General features: G+C 58.2%; 2 protein-coding genes and 2 long non-coding RNA genes across 4 annotated transcripts in view; 3 read left to right on the top strand and 1 right to left on the bottom strand.

Annotated features, from left to right (window-relative positions):
* The window catches only part of PGS1 (phosphatidylglycerophosphate synthase 1), a 37,043-nt gene extending 29,286 nt beyond the window's left edge, over positions 1 to 7,757 (top strand). The window contains 2 exon segments of the mRNA XM_032456702.1: positions 2,611 to 2,739; positions 7,216 to 7,757. Of these exon segments, the coding sequence (XP_032312593.1) occupies positions 2,611 to 2,730 (120 nt within the window). The 3' untranslated portion in view covers positions 2,731 to 2,739; positions 7,216 to 7,757.
* The window catches only part of DNAH17 (dynein axonemal heavy chain 17), a 134,052-nt gene continuing 119,347 nt past the window's right edge, over positions 6,852 to 21,556 (bottom strand). The window contains 10 exon segments of the mRNA XM_032456706.1: positions 6,852 to 7,308; positions 8,135 to 8,360; positions 8,757 to 8,900; positions 9,203 to 9,385; positions 10,466 to 10,648; positions 10,928 to 11,107; positions 13,632 to 13,823; positions 16,350 to 16,577; positions 17,762 to 17,889; positions 18,741 to 18,889. Coding sequence (XP_032312597.1) covers positions 7,061 to 7,308; positions 8,135 to 8,360; positions 8,757 to 8,900; positions 9,203 to 9,385; positions 10,466 to 10,648; positions 10,928 to 11,107; positions 13,632 to 13,823; positions 16,350 to 16,577; positions 17,762 to 17,889; positions 18,741 to 18,889 — 1,861 coding nt within the window. The 3' untranslated portion in view covers positions 6,852 to 7,060.
* On the top strand, positions 10,465 to 13,227 carry LOC116656713. Its single transcript, XR_004311609.1, has 2 exons — positions 10,465 to 10,600; positions 10,789 to 13,227. It is a non-coding gene; the product is annotated as an uncharacterized LOC116656713 (long non-coding RNA).
* Positions 17,188 to 21,223, top strand: LOC116656709. The gene is made up of 2 exons (XR_004311605.1): positions 17,188 to 17,246; positions 17,670 to 21,223. It is a non-coding gene; the product is annotated as an uncharacterized LOC116656709 (long non-coding RNA).

The following is a 21,556-nucleotide window of genomic DNA, read 5'->3' as shown; positions in this document are numbered from 1 at the left end:
GGCAGAGAGGAAGTGGCAGCGGTGGGCCCTGGGTGGCCGGCGGGAGAATCTGATCTGCTCAGCAGATCACAGATGCTCTGGTGAAGCTTCCAGCAAATGGCCCAGGAGGTTCCAGTAGACGCCGGCTGGCCTCAGAGTGGGCTGGGGCAGTGGGGGGAGGACAGACCAGCCTCAACGCCAGGATCTCTGGGACTTTCACTCAGTCGCGAAGAGCTGGGTTTGCACAGACAGTAGACAGTGGTCAGTGTGAACGTGGCCTCGGGCCAGGACCAGGTCTCCATGAGTCTCGGCTGATTTAGGAGAGCAAGTCTCTGCCCAGGGTCCTGTGCAGGCCCCTCTCCACCACTTCCTGAGCAAGGGGACTGAACCCACATCCTGGATCTTGAGAAGAGCTGGGCCGGTTGTGGTCAGGAGCTGCCTTCCCAAGTGACATATTTGGGATATTTTCTTTTTCTTTCCAAACCTGAATCCCAGGGGCTTTGGATGGTGGGAGGGTGCCGTGCAGCCCTTCTGTTCTTTAGAGGCACATTGATTTCTCTGCCTTTGAAATGCAAAAATGCATTTCTGGATGATTCCACCTGTGTATTTATATACTGGGACTGCAGCCACCCTCTGGAGAGGCCCATATGCTGCCCGGTCCTGGGACTGCCTGGCCGCACAACCTCCCACAGCCTGGAAAGTCCCCAAAACCCCGCTGCCTCGGTTCCTGCTCTCAGAAGCCGCCTCTGGAGTCCTCCCTGGGACACAGGGAAGGGCCCTGTTCATGTCACAGTGGGCACCGGGGTGGGGAGATTTTTTTTTTATCCGAATCCGAAGTCCCTCCCTTTTACTCAGTACATACAGTAAAAACTGAAAGCTTCCTGGTTTTGTTCGGAGAACACAGTTTACCACTCGTGACCTCAGACAGACTCTCTTGAACGGCATTGTAACCCCCATCAGCTGACTTCCTTCTGTGTCCCTATGTGGAGTCTGGGAGGAAACTTAAGTGTTTCTGGTAATTTAATTGAAATCTTGGCTGCGTATTCATTTGAAAACATAAAGCCGGAGCCGGGTTTGTGGAGACTTCAGCAAAGCAGCCCCCCGAGCCCAGGGCTGGCTCCTCTGTCGGCCATCCAGCTGTGGTCAGCGGGCAGAGGGTGTGGAGCGGCGCGGGTCTGCTCGGACCGGAGGTGCTGGGGACCCTGGCCCTGGGAGCACCGCGTTCTTGACCAGGGAGTCAGCGTGGAAGACTGCAGCGAGTAAAGAATTTCTCCAACCCTTGACGGGAAGAGCTGCAGACAGATTCCGTAGTGTTCTGGAGGGCAAGACGCCCTCCATCCCCTGTCCTCGTGGGGGCAGAGGAGTCTGCCAGGAACACGGCTTCCATTCCTGCCCCCGGAGGAGGGAGCGTCCAGCGCCCCGTGGGGTGGGGTGGTACCATTCCGGTGCTTCCTGGTGTTTCTGGTCCCACAGGGGACAGTTTTCCAAGCTGCTGCTGTGGGGTCCTCGCGATGGCATGGGGTGGTCAGTACGTGCTAGATGAAGGGACATAAGATTCAGAGAGGGACGTCCCGGCCTCTGGCGGTGGAAGCAGAATCACACACCCTGACTGCTGCCTCCTGCCCTTCGAATGCGTCCATACCTTATTAAGGAAACAGCACTTTTGTCGGGAGTCAGTGTTTTAAAAAGAGGCAGTTTCTCCTCTCAAAGATTCTAAACACAATTCAAGATAAGACTTAGATCAGTATTTTTTAATTAACTTGTTTTAAAATATGAAAATAATTGTTCAAGGTAAAAACTGAGAAAAATGAGAAGATCCTAACCCTCTCACCCGGAGAGAGTGGCTGAAATCGTTTTGGTCGTTCCTGGCCAGTCTTCTTCTGTGTGCACGTGGAGAGGCGTGCCTTTTCTTCTTCATGGAATTAAGATTATGTTGTGTATGTTAATTCATGTCCGGTGTCTTTGACTTAATATATTGCGCACTTTCCATATCACTAAGAACATGTTCTTCTAGAAGATGATGATTTTATGGTGAACGCTGGTGTTTATTATATTTGGTTGTTGGACGTTTAGGTGGTTTCCAGTTCTTCTGTTACAAACTTCGGTGTGATAAATACCAGTGCACAGAAACCTTCGTGCGTGGTTATTTTCTTGGGATAAACTCTTGCAAGTGGAGCTTTTCAAGGCTTTTGACACCTGTTGCCAAATCGCTCTCGAGACAGATGATCTGACCTCCCTTTCCATCAGCAGCGTCTGAGGGCATCTGCTCCCTCTGCCTTTATCAGCAGGGAGTGATACTATTACAAAATTACCTTTTGCCAGTTTGAGAAGAGAAAAAAAGAACTGTCTCATTAAAAAAAAAACTCATTATTTTAACTGGCACTATATCAGTTAGGGAGGGTGAACTTTTGAACAGTTTTTCCACCAGCTGTATTTCTTTCACTCTGAGTTGCCTGTTCCACATGCGTCTCTGTCTTCAACGTGCAGACATCCTGGCTTCCCTAGCTTTTCGAAAGCATGTTTACAGGGCCACCCGCCCCGGCCCCCGAGCCTCTGGGCCGGCCGGACGCGCGGAGTCGGACACCCGGCACGGTTGCTGACTCCTAACTCTTGTTTGTTCCTCCCCCCCAGGAGCAAGAGCAGCTCTACCTGAGGTCAGGTGTGGTGTCCTCTGCCACCTTTGAGCAGCCGAGTCGGCAGGTGAAGCTGTGGGTGAAGATGGTGACCCCACTGATTAAGAACTTCTTCTGAGGACAACAGGTGCGGACCCCAGCCCACCAGTGCGGTTTACCAGGGGCTCACTGGGGAAGTCAGGGGGTGGGAGCTCTCCACTTGGCGGCTTTCCGGGGTGCTTTGTCCTTGGTTATATACCAAGGGGCGTGTGTCTGGGGTGGCAGACGGTTCTCAGTGCCTTTTGAAGCCTGATTCTAAGTTAGGCAGCCCTCTCACCTTCTGTCAGGTCCCAACTCTCCGCGAATCCTGGGTCCCGGGGAGGCAGCGGTGGGGTCCGTGTCTGGGTGCGTGTCTGTCCTCCTGTCCCTGGGGCTGGGGACTCTGCGCTCCCCGCCTCCCGCCAAGCGCGTGTTCCTGAAGGCCTTGGGGGCGGGTGGGGGAGCGGTGCTGGCTTGTCTCCCGGGCCAGCTGCAGCTGCGGGGATGAGAGTGCGGGTCAGACCTTGGGGCTGACGTTCCTGTGACGCGCTCTTGCGGAGACACGCTGTCCTCCGTGCTGGCAGCTCTGCCCACCCAGAAGGAGCCTGCCCTGCGCAGAGGCTGCCGGCTGTGCTCCCAGGGGATGAGATGAGGCCTGACCTGAGTGGCCTCTGGGCTCTCTGGACGCTGGGGAGCCGGGCAGGGTGCGGCTGCCATTAGAGCTGGGGTCTTTCCTCAGTGACCCTCCATGTTCCAGATCCCTTCGGACCTGGACCTCAGCCCCAGTGGCCCCGGGTGGGATGTTCTGAGATAGACCCTGCTAGCCCAGCCCACAGCATGGTGGGGGTCAGGGAGGGACAGGCTGCGTGAGGACGAGGGCACGAGGTGTGGGGCTGAGCGCGTTGGCTCCGTGCGGAGTGTGTTCCGCAGGGCCTGGTACCTGCCCCTGGTTCTCTTCTCACCTTCATTTTGAAGAACTATTTTCTTCTATCATTTTTAGTTTTTTCTCAACATTTTAATTACTTTTCATTTTATTCAAATACCACGCACATTTAGAGGGTAAAACGATACTAAAAGACCAGCAGTGCAGCTGTTCCTGCCCTTCCTCCCCTCCAAGCAGCCACTTACGGTCCTGTCATCTGTCCCCTCTGGTGTTTAGCCTGTGCTCCTCCCCTGCCCCCAGCGTCTCCAGGAGCAGATTTCAAAACCACTGCCCAGTCCACATGTTCAGGTGCTTGAACCTTGCACAGAGAGGAGTGTTCCAGAGAGAAGGCCTCGCAGCCCCAGGGCATGCAGCCCATCCTTCGGGGGCGAGGCGAGATTCCATTCCTGCCCGTTGCTTCCTGTGCTTCCCTCCCAGGAGCGGGCGGTTAACCTTGACTGCACTGCCTTGCTGTGTGTGGAGGGGCTCCAGTGCTGGGAGCACCTCTTAGACTAGGCGCAGCCACAGCCCCTCCCCCGGGGCCGGGCCCATCTGCCGGGCTCTGTGGTTGGGAGTCGGGTAGAGTGGTGGCCACACCGCCCTGGGGCAGCGGCACATCAGTTAACACTGTTTGTCTTCAAACCAGTTATTAAATTGTCCTGTGGGACAATTAGAGGAGGAAAGCCAAAAGAATGTGCTAGGGCCCTGGGCTTCTGTCTGGAGAGAGGCTTCAGTAAATGGCATTTGTGTCCCTGCAGCTGCTGTGGGACCAGAGTGAGCGCTGTGCCACAGCCGGGCTTGAGCAATCGGTGCCCTCCCCTGGTTTCTGCCTTCAGGGCGGTCCTGGGGGGCTCTCCTCTCCCCACCCTCTGCCGGGAGCTCACCCCAGCCCGGGCCCCACCCTGCTGTCCACCAGGCCGCTGTGGCCTCGGAGCTCCTCCTGTCCCAGTCCGTGTCTCCCAGAGACTGGATTGCAACTCTGAGGTGAATTGTCTCTTGCAAAGTTTGGAGAGAATTTTATCAACTACCCACAACATGTAGTGTGGGATAATTGACTATTTTGTTCTAGGCTTTAAAGGCAAAATTGGAAAACCTTCCCATTCTGTAGTTATTACCAGGGATTAAAAACGACTTTCCTGGTGGCCACTGGCAGTTTTATCTCCTCCAGTCAGAGGAGTGGCTCCCCTGTCCCTCCGGCCTGGACACGAAGGGCAGCAGTGACCCCTCCTGGCCAGCAGAGGTGGTTGTCCGGAAGCCAGGCTCTTTTTGCCTTCCAAAGGAGTGGGTTCTCTGGGCCCCAGGCTCATTGTAAATGATTGCCCTCAGAGTTAGGGGTTCTGGGGCCTCTTCTTCACCCATGGTTTAGGTGAGAATACTCAGAGTTTTCACAGGCCTTCAGGATCAGCGAGGCCAGGTAGTCCCGGGGCCTGCCTCCGCTCTCAGGCCAGAAACCACCGAGGATGCTGGCGCAGGGGCCCCCCCTGGGGCCCACGTTATCTAGAGTTCGTGGGCCCCTTCAGCTGCCTTCCCTGTTCTGTCCGCATCCCGCTCTCCTTGCCTGCCCCGAGTGGCAGCCCAGCTGCCTTGCTGGATGGCCCTGCATCAGCTCGGCCACAGAGCCAGGCAGGTCTCGGGCTTGCCGCTCCACTCCTGCTGAGGTCATTCTGGCTGCAGATAGAAGCACCCCCTGCCAGTCAGACGGGGGGGCCTGAGGTCTTGGCCAGGTTTGTCCCAGGGCAGCCTCCCACCTGCCTGGGAGCAGGAGCCCACAGAGGGAGGCGGGACGAGATCGGCCACCACTCGGCCCTTCCTGCTGGCTGGTGGGTAGGCTGCCGGCCACCTCGCGCAGCGGGCCGTGTGTGTGGACTGCCTTTCCTTAGCCTCGTCTCCGCGTCTGGAGCACAGGCCGGGCCCTGAGCCACCCGGGCCCCTGCTGTGCTCAGCCCCCGGTTCTGACGCCTGCGGACCAGCTTGCCTCTCGGGGAGTTGGGGTTTCCTGGCTCCTGAGCAGCTCTCGCTTTTATGCCGACTTGGGCTTGGTCTGTTCTTTTTTTCCAGTTTGTTTAGATGGTAGGTTAGGCGGTATGAGGTTTTTCTTGTTTCTTGAGGAAGCCTATGTTGCTGTGAACTTCTTAGAACTGCTTTTGCTGCATCCCATAGATTTTGGAAAACTGCTTTTATTTTCATTTTTCTTGAGGTGTTTTCTGATCTTCTCTGATTTCTGCATTGACCCATCAGTGTTTCGGTAGCATGTCGTTTATCGTCTAAGTGTGTGTGTGTGTGTTTTTCCTGTTTTCCTTCCTGTGATTGGTTTCTACTGCCAGACACCATCCTGGTTGGAAAAAAAATGCTCAATACACTTTGTATCCTTTTAAATTGGTGGAGATTTGTTTTGTGGCCTAGCATGTGACCCATCCTGGTAAAGTTCCATGTGCACTTGAACGTGTGTTCTGTTTTTGGATGGAATGTCCTGTGGATATCCACTAAGTTCAGCTGGTCTAATTAAGACCACTGTTCACTGATTTTCTGTCTGGATCGTCTGTCCACTGACATAAGTGGTGTGTTAAAGTCTTCTATTGCTGTATCACCGCCAGCGTCTTTGTCTACTTCCGTTAGTGTTTGCTCTACACCTTTCCTACGTTAGGTGTGTACATGTTAACGAATGTTGTATCCTCTTGTGTTGACCCCTTTATCGTTATACTTTCTTTTGTTAAAGAGTTTAACACAAAACCCACTGTCAGGAGGCAGGAAGTGAGAACCGATTGTGGAGGGAGGGAGACAAAAGACCTTGAAGATGCTGCCCCAGAACTGAGACGGGAGCCGTGGGCCACTTACCCATGACCTCCCCAGACACAAACACATGTTTAAGGTGGTCCCTGAGTCTGTGTTCATCATGTCCCGTTCCCACAATTTCAGAAAGTGGGCAGGTGCCAGGGAAGCTCTTGAGCTGCATGGAAATGGCGCCTCCGTGGAATAGTTTGCTGGGCAGGGAGGAGGCATGACTATAATTTTCTTCCTAGAGAGAAGGGTAGACTGCTTTAGGGGACGGTGCCCGTGGAGGGGCAGCTCCGGTGGATGTGGGAACACCCTGGCCCCTCGTTGGGGGTAGGGGTCGCTGGCCTGTCGCATCAGGCCTCCAGCTCTAACCCTCCATGCTGCTTGTGGGAAAAAGTGGAATTAAGGGTTGGGGGGCGTGGTTCCTAGGATGCTCACCTGGCTGCTTGGGCTTGGGGGACTCACCCTAAGGCTGTACCAGGCCCTTGGTGGCTGCTGGCTCAAGCGAATCAGACACAAGTGAGTGGCTTCATTGTTTTAATCCAACCCACGCCCCCTCTTCCACACTGCCCTCCACCCTCTGGCTAGTCCAGATGTGCGTGGCTGTAAAGTCTCAGTTATTTAGGAGAACAGAAAGCAACCATCAGTTCCTGTGAAAGTAAGAGGTGGTTGCAAGGCTGAGTTTCTAACTGTAAATTTGGAGTTGTGGTCAGGACCCAGCCCACGGCGCCAGCTAGACCTGCAGGAGCAGTGCCACGGCGGCCAGGATCCACTTGGCTGCCTTCTCTTTGGTCTTCAGGTTAAAGGTCCAGACGTAGGTGGGGCCGCGGATGCGGGTTTTGTACACCGGGCACTCATAGATGTTCTTGGTTTCTGTGCGGTCCACAGGGATGGCCTTGATGAAGATGACAGGCATGGCTGGCGTCAGCTCCTTCAGCCGTGCTTCGGCGATGACTCCGGTCTGGGTGTCCCAGCGAGCTCCTGTGGGGACAGGGCGGCCGTGGTGAGACGACTGGTTCCTGTCTTGTGTGCGGGTACTGAGGGGAGGGGCCTGGCACCCCACCGCCCGTGCAGACACGGGCATCGCTAAAAGCGGGGCTGTCAGAGGACTGGGTCGGGGACAGCTCAGCCCTGAAGCTCCTGGAGCCCTTGTTTACAGTTGTGGTGTTTTCAGAGTCTCAAATACCTGTCAGCCTTCTTAATTTTAGTGGCAGGAACTCATAACAACTCCAGCTGAAGATTACAGATTAACGCTCCGATCCCCCTCCGCTGGACTGTCTGTCCCACGCGCCCATACGCAGTGTAAATAGCTACGTATGCACGTGGAGCTGTCGTTGCCTTTAACCAGCCTGCTGCTCTTTTACTCACCCTAGCTCATGGTTGTTTCCTGTCTGTAATTCCAAAATAAACATGGAGAATGGCTATGGCAACGCTTGGCTGTGGTGACGTGGGCATTGGGGCGCCCAGACACCCCCACAGGTAAAGGGGTGATGGCAGTCGCTGAGAGGGACGGGCTCCTGCTGGAGTAATTGGCTAAGGAAATGGACCGCCTGCCTGGTGGTCCTGTCTGGCAGGATTGGGGTGACGTGGGCGGAGCTGAATGAGCGCCAGCCTTGCATGTCCTCCCCCCCACCCTCCGCTGGGACCTGGCTATGCGAGGGCCTCCCTTCCCTGGAAACCTGGTCCCCAAGATGGGCAGTGGCAGCAGCTTGGCTCAGGGAGATGTGGACAGAGGCAGAGGTAGGGCCCTCTCAGATGGTGTCCCCATCCCCATGGGCCCAAGCACCTCCCCCTGTGCCCCCATTACCTTCCATGAAGAGCCCGTACACGTAGGAACCCTCCCGAGGGGGCGCAGTCATGTCCTCCCGGCTCTTCTTGGTCACCTCCACGGACAGACACATCTTGTCCAGCGGCCACTCGTTCTTCCTGGCCATGGACTGCATGATGGCCGTGAGGAAGGACTGCGGGTTGAAGAAGCCGGCCAGCCACACCGTGGTGGGCAGCGCAAAGTCCGTTGTCCAGGCCTCGAGCTCCTGGAGAGGATGTGAGCAGGACAGCGCTGGATCCCCACGCCCCGCAGGGCGGACCGAGGTCAGGGGAGGGCTGCCTGAGTCGCCACTTCACTGTCTGGCTCGCTCTTAAATGTGCGGACGGGAAGAGCAGGCCCCAGGAAGGGGTGGTTCAGCGACAAGAGAACAGGGAGGCTGAAGGAGGCGGCTGCTCTCCACCCCTGCCGCCCTCAGGAGGCGCTCGCCCTAACGGGGTTCCTGGAGCCCAGTCCCTTCCAGCCCTGCTCCAACAAAGGCCAGGCCAGCAGGGGCCTCGGGCGGGTGGGGACGCACATTCCCCCTTCACAGCATCACTCCCCAGGCTCTGGGGGCAGGTTTGCTGAGAGTCAGGGCAGCGGCTCCTCGGACGACTGTCCTTACCCTAATTCGGAGCAGCAGGTCAGCGTACCAGGCCGCCAGGCCCATCATGGAGGGGTAGGCCCGGGCCATCCACGTTTCGGGCACAGTGTCATAGAACAGGGCCATGGACAGGTCCTCCATATCGGTCGTGATGGTCAGTTCTCCCTGGGGGTCACACGGACAGGGTGCTGGGGCGATCGGCACAGATGCAGACCCAGTCAGTCCCAGGCCTCGTTTCATCCGCTCCCAGGAGGTGCCCCCCCACCCCACCATGTGTGTCGTGAATTGGATGTAGGTCTGTTCGGTACCTCAGAGATGCCCAGTGGTGCCCACTGCTCCAAAGCAGGGAGCTCAGCGGGCCGAGGCCCAGCAGCCCGGGGCAGCTGGTTTTGCAGCTGAGCTAGGTTGGCCTGCGGTGGCCAGCCCCCGTTGAGTCACGCCCCGGGTCCTGCCCACCGTGTCTTTACCTTCAGCCCCAGGTTCAGCTCCTTTAGCGAGCGGCGCATTTCGTTGGTTAGGATGTTCATTCTTTCACATTCTTGGAAGGCGACGACCACGTAGGGGGTCTTCTCGGATGCCTTGGCCATGATCTCAGCCATGTTGAACGTCTCCGGGATCTTCTCCAGGATCTCGTCCAGCACGGCCTTCACCTGGAAGCCAGTCCCCAGCCAGCCCGCGTCACGGCACCTGCACTGGCCAGCCCTCCCCCCCCGCGCCAGGCCGAGCCCTGGAGCAGGGCAGGTGGAGCTGCCAGAAAAACAGGACCATGGAGGTGCAGCCCCGCGTCTGACCAGGAGGAGGGAATCCTGGCCCTCAGGGTCTGCCGTTCTGGTCTGGTTGCCAAGGCTGCGTGGCTGTGGCCGTGCGAGCATCTGGCTGCACTAGCCTGGTGCCTTCAGACATCCCTGAGGCCACCGGCTTCTGGGTGGGGGACCATGACCTTGTCCTCCAGGTGGGCTGTCTGCAGGGACTGCTGGTCACACCCTCTCCAGGGGTGGCCCACACAATGGTCCTGAACCCCACTGCCCGTCAGCAGACCTCTGGTTTGAATCATTAGACAAAGAAAAGATCATGGCGCCTCGCAGCACTGAGGGTCTTCCAATCAAGAATTTGTCTGCTTCCTGGGAAGCTCAGTATTTGCGTAATTTTTAGTAGAACTTGTCTGGATTATTTCAAAAAGTGCCAGGGTGCCGATCCCTCTGGAAATGGCAGAGGTGAACCTCACCAACGGGAATTTATTCAATGCTCCAGCATTGCCTGGGCTTTTCTGCTGCTTTGAGTGTGTGAGGTCTGCCCACCATGATCCTCTAAGCTCATCCAGGGGGACTGTTCTGGTGTCTGGGCTGCCCTGAGGGGGCGACACGTGCTGCGCTCCCACGGTTGGGGAGGGGCAGGCGCTCTCGTGGGCGCTCACCTCGCAGAGTCAGAAGCTGCAGAGAGGGAGGCACGGGACTGCTCCCGGGGACCCGGAGGTCCCCCAGATCCTGGAGGCTGAGCCTCTGGAGCTTGACTGTGCGGGTCCTGCTGAGGCTGCAGCTCGGCCCTGGCCCATCAGCTGGCCTGCAGGCCCCCCAAAGAGGTCCCAATTCCGAGGTCTGGGGTAGGGTCCCATGCGGTTGCTGACAAGTTCCCAGGGGCTGCTGCTCATCAGTCAGGCACACGCTTGCGACCCCAGGTCCTGGGCCCTGCCCTTCCTCTGGCGCTGGATGGGTAGTAAACCCGGCTCCTACCTTCTCCTCACGGGACACGCCGGTGCCTGCTCCCGAGTCAGTCTCTTTGGGCTGCATTTCCAGGACAGTGCGGAACAGCTTCTCCGAGGTGACTGTCAGGAACCCAATCTCCGCGTTGGGATGCAGGCCGTACAGGTAGGGGCTCTCAGGGGGCAGGTTCTCGTCGATATATTCGTGGTAACCCTGCAGTGGGGAGGCAGGTGAGCAGGTGGGGCTGTGCCAGCTGGACCCGTGTCCTCTACTTGTTGGGCTTTGCGTACCAGAATGTTCTGCCCACGTCGTGCCCTCTGCACTGACCCCACTGGTTCCCTAACCCCCTTCAGGGCTGCTGCCCGGCTACACAGAGGAAGCCCCACTCCCCTCCATAGACGCTGTGTGTCAAGCCCTCGCGTCTGGGCAGCCTGGCCGCCGGACTGATAACGGGTAACCCATCTGCGGGGGAGCCTGTGGGTAGGCACTGACCTTGTAGTCCAGGTTGGGGGGGATCTGGAAGCCGGGGGCCAGCAGGATCTCCCCCTCCAGCATCTCTGCCCGGACATACTCTGCCAGGTACGTCCTGCAGAGCCGGCGGTCCCAGTCGTCGGTGATGTGGCCGCCGTACATGATCTCCCCAAAGAGGTAGCGGAGGTCGTCCCAGGGCACCTTGGGAAGGGTGGCCGCCGTCAGGGTCTGCCTGGGTCTGCTAGTCTCTCCTTGGTCACCCCTGCCTCCTCCTCACCCACCAGGTCTGCAGGGTCACCTGCTGCCCTCAGTCACCAGGCCCAAGGCCGGCCCTCCTCCCCTCTGGCCTGGCAGCCAGCCCCTCCTTGACGCTTTTCCCCCTGGGCTTCTGCCTCCGCCCCCACCACGACGCCTGGCCCTCTGCCCACACCTCCGCTCCGTGCTCTCCCTTGGTGGTGACCCCACCGGACCTTGTCTGCTGGCACTGCAGACTCCGCAGACACCCCCGCAGCCTGCTGAGCCCCTACTTGTTCCCTCCACCTGTGCCCGCTTTGTTCTCCATGCTCAGAAATGTGGAGCCACCTGTGACCTTTCCCTTCACTGGCCACTTCCAACAAGGGTAGTATCTCTATATGGATGGGGTGATGGCTCTTAGGACCGAAGATCTTTTTGGCCATGTAGTCCACTTTGCTGTAACCTCAGAACCTGTCCAGTGGTTTACTCCTGCAGCCTTGCCCGCGTGTGTCCCAGAGCTCGGTGTAGCATCGCCAGCTGGAAGTAGCTCTCTCCACCACCACGAGGGCAGCGCCCACAAGTGCACCCCCTGGTGGCGGGTCTCTCCATGCATCCCGCCCTTGGCCACTCCCACTGCCATCGGGCCTGCCTCTTCTTCCCTGTTAGGCCCGCAGCCTGGGATGCCCACTCTCAGCCACCACGCACCATGGCCATACTCCTCCTCTGACGCTGGCTGGAATGCAGCCTCCTCCCCAAAGCCAGAAATCCGTTCCCCCGGCTCCCACGTCCCCAGCAGAGCTGTTCTTGCAGAGCCGGTGCTGTCCAACAGTGGACGCCATGTGCATGACTTCGGATTTTCTAGCAGCCACTTAAGTAGAAAGATTGTTCCAATAGATACTCAGCAGAAAAGCTATTAATAAGGTATTTAAGTTCTTGTTTTTGGCACCGAGCTTTTGAAATCCAGAGTGTCTCTCGCTGTACCTAGCTGCACACATGGCTCTTTCCCTGAGGGTGGAGGCTCCTTAAGGGCAAGGTGTGCATCCGTGTGGTGTTTCTACTGGTCCTGCCTCGGTGGCACCTGTTTTCCCAGTACTGGCCGGTTCAAGTCCACTGAGTGAGCACTTGATGTATCAGTGGTGTGATGTGCTCTCGTGGTTTTTTTACTTAAGACATTCATCTTCTCTTAATCGTCACCTCATGGCTCCGTCGTCTCTCTGGGCTTGGCTGTCTTGGGCGTGTGCTGAGCTGCGTTTTCTGCATTTTGCTTATTTGCTTTGGGGACAGCTTCTGTGTCTTCTGCGAAGTGGGGCTGGGCCCACCTTGCTCCGCCTTCTGCAGCTCCCAACAAGCTGTCTCCTGGGGGGACGGTTCTCCCCCGTGGGGTGGGGGCAGTGGGACCAGCCACCAGGGGCGGATGGGCTCCCCAGAGCACTCATCAGAGAGGCGCTCCCAGGCCTCACCCTCAGAGACCCAGTAGGTGTGGGAAGCACGGCCTGACTTCCTCCAAGTCAGGGGGATGGAATGGGCTATGGGACAGGCTGTGGACGTGGGGGACATCATCCAGGTGGTTCCATAAGGCTGTGAGCTCAGACTGTGCAGGTCCAGTAGCCTGCTCATACCCTGCTAAGCAGGTCGGCGGGCGTCACCTAGGCCTCACCCCGCTCGTCACCAGACCACACGGCATGCACTCTCTTGAGCAGTTTTTTTCTCATCTTGGGTTCTGTGTGTGTCAAAGGAGGGCAGTGTCTGCATAAACAAAGGTCCTTTAACAATTCTAGCAGGACTCCGGGGAGAGAACTGCTCTGATGGAGCTGCTGTGATGATGAAATTCTTCTTTCACATCTCGTGTTTATTTACTTGCACGTGTATGTCTTAAGATGTGCCACCAGCGTTCAGCTCGGACCCTGTTGTGAGCCCTGGCACCTGCCCCCTACCTGGGCGTCTCCGCTCTGAGCCTGTGGACTGGCCACCCATTCGGTGTCCTCAGGTGTCCCCTGAGGACGCTGGCTCCCCGCAGTCCCCCGCAGCTGCCTGCACAGCACACGACATGTTTGTTTCAATTTTCAATAAAGATGAAAGGAAAGCGGTCCATCTTTCCAGCAGATTTTTCGGCCTTCCCTCTAAATCTGCGTTCTGTCCCCAGACACTGACTGGCAAGGCCTGCAGCTGGGAGGCCCGTCCTCTCCCGGCTCAGAATGCCAGGGTGCTGGCCTTTGCAGGGGTACTCCAGTTCGGGTAAGGACAGGTGGATCCCCAAGGATACTGACCCCTACGGAGTCAGAAAAATAGCCAAACAGCTCACAACTGAGGAGATGACGGCCATGGTATGGATGATTATCACTGTATCAGGTTGGTGGAACCACAGGGGAGACTCAGAATTTCAGGTTTTCTTTGACTTACGAAACCTATTCATTTCTTAAACATACGACAGAGGCCGAGGGAAGGGGAGGGATGGCCCAAGGGAGGGCACACAGGAAGGGGAGGGCCTGACCTTCGCGTTGGCCTCCAGGTAGTTGTAGAGCACGCTGATGGAGATGGTGAGGTCCCCGTTGTTGAAGGGGTACGACCTATTCCAGCCCTGGGCCCCGAACTTGCGCCTCTCGGCCACCACGGCGTGGAAGTAGCACAGGGCGAAGAGAATGCACTTGAACTCGATCTCCTTGGTACATATCTCCAGCGTGTCCTGCGGGAGGCACACGCTCCGGGTCAGGCAGGACCGGGGTCTCTCTTTGCCACCTGCTTCTGGGCTGGGAGGTGGAGCTGGAGGTGGGGTGGGGATCAGGGTTGGGGCATAAAGCCATGGACTGCTGTGGGCTGGTCTTTCAAGTCTCTCCCAGGCTGTAAAGGCTGGGCTAGAGGATGCCTCCTTGTCCTTGCTTTCTGCAGAAATGCAGTTGTATCGCGTAAGTAGTACTTGTAAGTCAAGTTATCGGTACTGCTTCCTAGTAGGATGTTCCCCAGTACAGGACCATTGTGGGGGGGAGAGAACGGGAGAGGGACCCCAGAGGGCGAGGGATTGGGGTCCAGGAGAGGGACCCAGGTGGGGGAGGGATCTGAGAGAGAGAGATGGGGGGGGGGCACAGGGGAAGGAGAGGGAAATGGATGGGAGAGGGATTCCCAGAAGGGGAGGGGATGGGATGGGGGGAGGGAGAGAGATCCTGTAGGGATGGGGAGAGAAATCATGATAGTGAGAGGGAGCCAGAGAGGGACCCAGGAGGCAGAGGGATGGGAGAGGGAGAGAGATGGGAGAGGGATCCGAGGGGGAGGGACCTGTGAAGGGTAGGGAGAGGGATCAGGACCTGAGCGGGATCCTATAGGGATGGGGAGAGAAGTCAGCAGAGGGAAGGGGAAGGACCTAGGAAGGGGAAGGGAGGGAGAGGGATCCGAGAGGGAGCAGGAAGGGAGAGGCACCTGAGAGAGACCCGAGATGGACTGGACGGAAGAGGGAGAGAAATCACGGAGTGAGAGGGATCCAGAGAGAGATCTGAGAGGGCGAGAGATGGCAGAGGGATCAGGACTTGAGGAAGGGAGGGGTGGGAGGGAGGGATCAAAGAGGGACCCCAGAGGAAGAGGGGAAGGAGAGGGATCCAAGAGGGATGAGGAGAAGGGTGGGAGCAGGAGCGGGATGGCCAGAGTGATCCAGAGAGGGGTCCGGAGAGGAGGGGGTGGGGAGAGAAATGGGCAGAGGGAGAGGGATGGGTAAAGGTATCAGAGCCGGACAGGGAGAGAATCAGAAGAGTGAGAGGGAGCTCGAGAGGGAGAGGGATGGAGAAGGAGTGGGCAGATGGAGAGGATCAGCAGAGGGGGTGGGATCTGGAGAGGAATCCGAAAGGGAGGGAGAAACCAGCCCCTGCCCAGGATGAGGACAGACAGCCTGCGGCCGTTTGATTCTCTCTGGTCACATTGCTCCTCACCGGCCTCCCAGGCCTCTGTGGTCCTGCACATGCTTCCTCCTGGCCCCCCTTATCTTAGGTGCCTCAGGTGACAAAGTCATGGAGCCTCCAGCATCTCAGCAAGTCCCAGCCTCATCCCAGCCGCCCCCAACTCACATTTGCCAGGCAGTGACTGGCTGGTCTCCCCGCCACGGCCTCCCAACAGCCAAGGCATCTCCCCAAAGTCTGAGGCCCAGCAGCCCCTCTGTGTCCTCCCGGCCGCAGGGGCCCCACCACTCCCAGGCTAAGAGGCTTTTGCGTTTTCTGTTTCTTGCCCCTCAGGCGTCGGCCGTCCCTGCCTGGGCACCCGCTTCCCAGCCAGGGCTGTGTGCCCACTTGGCACAGGCCCCCAACTCCCGCAAGTGGAGGAGCAGCTTCCGGCGCACATCACCACTCTCCCTCAGGGACTAATACTTTAGCAAAATCCCGTAACAAGGGAAAACAGAGCACGTGCTTGGATTCACAGCAGCATCGAATGGCTACAGAATCTACCACAGGCCCCACCCTGCTCTGTACAGGCCCCGGCACCGACCTGGGCAGGCCGCTCTGGGACCCACACGGGCCCCGGTTTGAGCTGCGTGCCTTGGGGCTTCACGCATGTCCCCTCGCACTGATCCCACCGAGGCCCCCCCCAGTCAACGCTGTGCTCAGTTAATTCAAGGACGCCAGGGAAGACGACACAGAGGAAGTGACACACTGGGGACTGTGAGGTTTGGCTGGTGGCATGAGTCATGTGGGCAAAGACCCAAGCAGAGTGGACGGGCAGGCTGAGGCCCCTGCACCCCACCCCGGAGGACCAGTCACCCGGCGCTCCTGTAGGAGGCAGTGGGGGCCCACCTGCCGGGCCTGGAGCCAGAGCGCAGAGCCCTGCGAGGCTGGCGTCACCATCCCCGTCTGTCCCCGTCGCCCTCCAGCCCGTCCACCTGCACTCAGCCTTCCCATCGGTCTCACGGGGATGAGAGCAGGGGTCTGGGAGGCACTGTGGCCCCAGCCGGGCTGGCTTACGGTTGGGGAACCACCTCAGGAGCTTGGCCACACCAAAGGCCTGGGCTGACGTGCGGGGCGTGAAATAGATGAGAAGCAGGCATTTCTGTCCTACGAGGCTGTACGTGACAGAGGCTCCCACAGCCTTTAAATGACTGGCATCTTACACGGGTCTTCAGGAATCTGCCCGTTTTGCGGTGCGGGTGGTGTGCGTGCTGGGGTTGGGGGGCTGTGGATGAGAGAGCGCTGGCCGGCGCGGGCAGTGCACGGGACGCAGGAGGCGGCCGCCCTACCTGGGTGAAGAGGTCCAGGGCCTTGTGCAGGTTGGCGTACATGCCTGTGGGTGGCTCATTGGTGATCTTGATGGCGTTTTCCAGGATGCCCTGGGGGATGATGTGGGCCTCTGGGCTCGGGGCCGGCTCGGCGCTGATGAGCACGCGGTAATCATGGTGGCTGCCTGTGCTGAACCGCTCCAGCTTCTTGTCCAGGGTGCTCAGCCACCGGGCCACCAGGTGGATGTTCTGCAGCCAAGACCGGGGCTTAGCGCCCGCACACCCCTCCCCGCCTTGCCGTGTCCCCTGGTGGGGCTCTCCCTCATGGCACCCACACTCCCCACCCCGCCGTCCACCCTCCCCCTGGTGCTGGGCACATAGGGGAATTTCAGCCATGCCACCGAGGCCTCTGAGGTGCATCTTGTGCTCAGTTATTTCAAGCCCTCCAGCCTCGTGGCAAGTCCTTCCCGCCCTCCCCCTGCATAAGGCTGAGATTATATGGTCCCCACCCCTCCTCTGAGAGGCCTGGGTAAAAAGAAGTGACTTGGAGAAAAGGGAGCCCTCGTGCGCTGTTGGGGGGGCTGTCATCTGGCACAGCCGCTACGGAGAACAGTCTGGAGGTTCCTCAAAAAATTAAAAAGAGAACTCCCCTATGATCCAGCAGTCCCACTCCTGGGCATTTAGCCCAAGCAACTGAAAACACTGATTGGAAAAGATACGTGCACCCCTGTGTTCGTTCACAGCAGCGCTATTTACAATAGCCGAGACGCGGCAGCAGCCCAAGTGTCCACCAACAGGCGACTGGGTAAAGAAGATGTGTTGTGTTTATACAAGGGAATACTACTCAGCCATGAAAAGAAAGAAATCTTGCCAGTTGCAGCAACATGGATGGCCCTGGAGAGCATTATGCATGGTGAAGTAAGTCAGACGGAAAGACAAACACTGCATGATTTCATTTGCATGTGGTATCTAAAAAGCCAGTGAACACACATGACAACAGAGAGTGTCACAGATACAGAGGACAGACAGGCGGTTGCCCGAGGGTAGGGGGAGAGGAGAAGTAGGTGAGGGCGAACTTCCAGTTACAAAGTACGTGAGTCACGGGCGTGCGATGCACAGTGTGGGGAATATGACAGAATATCTTTGGTGACAGGCGGTAACTAGACTTGTGGTCATCACTTTGTAAAAGAAAGAAAAGACCTGAACCTGAGGTCCCCACGTGGACCGAGGCCGGCCACGCAGCGGGGTGTGCGGAGGCCAGGATGGGCAGCGGGGCCGAGGAGGGGGCGGCAGGGGGTGCTTGTGTCCACTCAGGGTTGTTTAAAAATAGCTCCTCTTTAGGGGTACAACCAGCATAAACCCCAGCGTCTTTCTCACGGTTGAAGGACCCACACTTGTGCCCAAGCAGTGGTGACGGCTTCCTGGCCCCGTACCTGCAGGATGACCCAGTGTCCCTTCTCCGCAGCCACGTCCAGGGCGTTCTCCGCCACCACCTCCTGCCCCTGCCCCAGGGACACGTTATGGAGCTTTCCATTGTCTATGGTAAATCCCAGCTTTTTCCCTGAAGGAAGGCAAGGCGGGAACAGCGTGAGGACAGCTGAATGGCAAAGGCAGAGGCTCCATGGTCCCACAGCAGGGAATTCCACACCCTCCCCAACCCTGCTTTTTAAATTGTAAAGCACATGTGCCATCAAATGTACCCTTTTAAAAACCATCTTAAAGGGTACAATTCAGTGATGTTGAATAATTCAGAATGTTGTGCCACCATCTGCCTGGTTCCAGAACATTTCCATCACCCCAGAAGGAAACCGCGTCCACATTAAACACGCACTCTTCATCCTGCTCCCCCAGCCCCTGGCAGCCACTCCTCTGCCTTCTGTCCCTCCTCGTATCTGTTTCAGATACAAGGAATCTCATAATACGTGGCCTTGTGTGTCTGGCTTCTTCCCTGTGGCACGAGGTCCGTCCTTGTTGGACTGCGTGTCAGAGCGTCATTCCTTTTCAGGGCAGATAACGTCCACTGTATGAACCTACCTGTGATCGTCTGCTGTGATAGCCCGCGGACATTTGGGTTGTATCTACCTTCTGGCTCTTGTGAATGAACATCCCCGTGAACAGGTGTTTGTTTGGACACCTGCTCTCAGCCCCTCTGGGAACGTGCCCATGAGCAGAACTGCTGGGCTGTATGGTGATCCTGCACGTCACTTGAGGAGCAACCCCCAAACTGCCTTCCGCCACGGCCCCATCTCCCACGCCCACCGGCAGTGCACCAGGGCCCCGTCTCTCCACAGCCTCCCGACCACTGTCATTTTCATGGCGGCCCTGCTAGTGGGTGTGACGTGGCGTCTCGCCGTGGTCTCGATGCCCGTGTCCCCAGGACCTGTGACGTGGACACCCGCTGGCCACACTTACCCAGGGCTTCCACGTCCTTCAGGGGGTCCACCCCCGGGGAGAGGATGAAGAAGATCGGAGTGGACGGGCTGCTCTCCTCGTAGGACTTGGAGAACTCGACGCTCCGGCCCTCCACGAACTTGCTGCCCATTTTCTCCTCCACGAAGTTCCTGAGGGGCAGTGTGCCTGGTCAGACCCAAGTGGGAGGGCCTCTTTCCCCGGCAGACTTCCTTAGGCAGGGAAAGGTCTGGGGCTGGAAATCAAGTCTTTACAGGAGCCTCCTTTTGGCAGGGGAAGGGAGCACGGGCGGGATTTGGTGGCGCCTGCTGTGAGCACCCTCTGCTTGCGTCCACCTGCGCCCGGACAGGTGAGAGGCTCAGCCAGCTGGCACTGCTCTGCTTTCAAAGGTGCACGAGGTCAACAGGGAGGGAACCCAAGCCACCCAGGGTTCTCCAGGTCACCCTAAAGCCCTCGGCGCCCCCAAGAGAGGCATCGGTTTCTAGCGACTTCATGCTTCCCGCACACTTCATCTCGGCTGTCCCGACCCTGGCAGCAGAGAGGAGCAGGACCTGTGTGGGCCTCTGTGTCCTGGCGCTGTCACTCCCCGATGAGGGGTCGGGGGAGGAAGGACGTTGGCATCAGAGCCGCTTGGGTGCACTCCGAGGACCACGAAACACGGATCATCAGGAAGATCACAGGAGACAAGAACAGTGCTTCTCTTCACACAAGCACCTCTCTGTTCCAAATCCCGCTTTGTCTTGCCCCCAAGGAGGCTGGGGTGAATCAAGGCCCCTCTTACGGGAAAAGTAGTGTTGTTCGGGTGACCTTGGGACCTCAGCTCTCTGCCCCTCTCCCTTGACCGCAGGCGGCTGAGCTCTGTCTTCTGGATGAATCACAGGCGCTAACATCACGTCTGGCAAGGTCTTTGAAAGGACGGCAGAGGGCAGCCTCCCCGGGGAGGGAACGTGTCCATCCTCAAGGAGCCGGCAGTCTGGATGCTCCGAGGGTCGTGGGAGACCTAGGGGGGACCTGTTCACGGAGAGGCCTCCGTGTGACTCAGCGGGGCATCTGCGGGCGGGTGCCATGAGGAGCGCGCCTTCCCGCTCCCTCGTCCCCCGGGCTGGCCTTCGCCGGCTTCTGTGCAGTTCCCCAAACCAGCTCCTGCTGAAGGTCTCCCAGGGTGCTGATTCCGGCCTTGGGAAGTGACCTGGAATGTGGATGCTGGAGTCTCTGCTGGGAAACACTTCTGGAATGTACCAAGTCCTGCCCTGGGCAGGCACGTCACAAGTTCACCGTCGCTCATGACACAGCCAGGCCACACGGCCATTCTCTGCGGATGAACTGATGACACAGAGTAGCGAGCCTGGTCCCCACTGGGCTCCACCACTCCCAGTGCCACGTCCTGGACACAGGAGAGCTGGAGCCGTAAACCTCTGGTAGCCCGACCGCCATAGTGGCAGGTGCTCCAACCCGGGCTGGTGTTCCGGGGAGCCTGTGGCCAGTGCCCGCCCTGCTGTGCGGGCTACTCTCCCTGTGCCTGTGGACCTGGAGGAGGGAGGGCATCCACCTCAAGTGGACCCGGTGGGCCGCTCTTGACGACCGTGAGCTGTTACTGCTGCTCGCCGTCAGCTTGAATTTCCTTGCTGGGAGGTGAACCTGCTTTCCTCAACCCCGCGGAGCCGTCGCAGAGCGTGACTGGGGTTCGCCTGGTGTTTGGTGGTCACCACCCACGTGATACTGATGCGCTTTCTTCCGTGGTGACTTGGGTGACTTAAAAGAGCTTTGGGGGAGGTGGGTCTGGACACCATGACTCCCCTGCGGGCAGTGTCCTGCCGCAATGGTCAGGTGCTCTTCACCTTGGCCTTCCCCAAGCTTTGTCCAACCTCCTTCGGGCACTGAGTCCAGGACGCCATCCAGCATTCTGCCCGGACCAGCATGATGTTTTTTTTTTTCTTCTCCACCCGCACCCATAACCCCTCCAGGTCTCTTTCCTCTTTGGTCCCAAGAAAACAAAGCAAAACAGAAACAAAAGTCTGTGAACCACCAGTGGGTGGGTGTGAGTCAGGCCTCTGCTTTGTCAGAGGGGAATTCTATCGGGGACGTGGGCGTCTTTTGGGAAGTCTGGTGGCTTTTGGGGCACTAGGACAAATGGAAAACCAAGACACACCCTTGGGAAGGGGGCTTGCCTCCCCTGCCTGCGAAGGCTCCGTCCTCCTCTGCGTGGGAGGGAGGCCGGGAGGGGCCGCAGTCTCTGCCCAGAGGAGGGTGGATGGGGTGTCACAGAGGTGTCACCCCCGGGGCTGCACAGACGTCACGAGACGCTGCCACTCCTGGAGTCCTGCTATGAAGCGACAGGCCCGATGGGGGAGGGAAAGGAGCCGGGAGCTGAAACACAGTGACTGCCTTTCCAGCAGTGGACGCTTTTCATGTCTAGAGAGGCTGTTCACAGAATTAGAGTGGCTCTTCTCACAAACCGGCCGTAAAAATAAAAGATTTACTTTTAATCCGGCTGCTGAGTCCATGAAAGTCCTCGGACGCGGCTCCCTCGGCCACGGCTTCCTCCCCACAACACCCTAAAAGGCCGCCGCGTGGCTGTGGGTGGACGTCATTGACGCCCAAGGGTTTTTAAATCTTGGAGGCTGACGTGGGGACTCTTGTCTTCTTGTCGCTTACCCCGGGGTGCCCTCCTCACCCAGGGTCACGGGAGGCAGAGGGACCTGTTGGCTGAGACCCCCGAGCTCAGGAAACTCCCAGGAGAAATTGTTGGGTCGGTGGGATCCCGTCCACTACGTGTGGCAAAGGCTTCCGCTCCCCTGGCCCTGACCGTTCCCTCCGTG

This window comes from Camelus ferus, chromosome 16 (assembly GCF_009834535.1).
Source record: "Camelus ferus isolate YT-003-E chromosome 16, BCGSAC_Cfer_1.0, whole genome shotgun sequence".
Classification (NCBI taxonomy): Eukaryota; Metazoa; Chordata; class Mammalia; order Artiodactyla; family Camelidae; genus Camelus; species Camelus ferus.
Note: the sequence above shows the minus strand (reverse complement) of the source record. Positions and strands in the feature narration are given on the sequence as shown.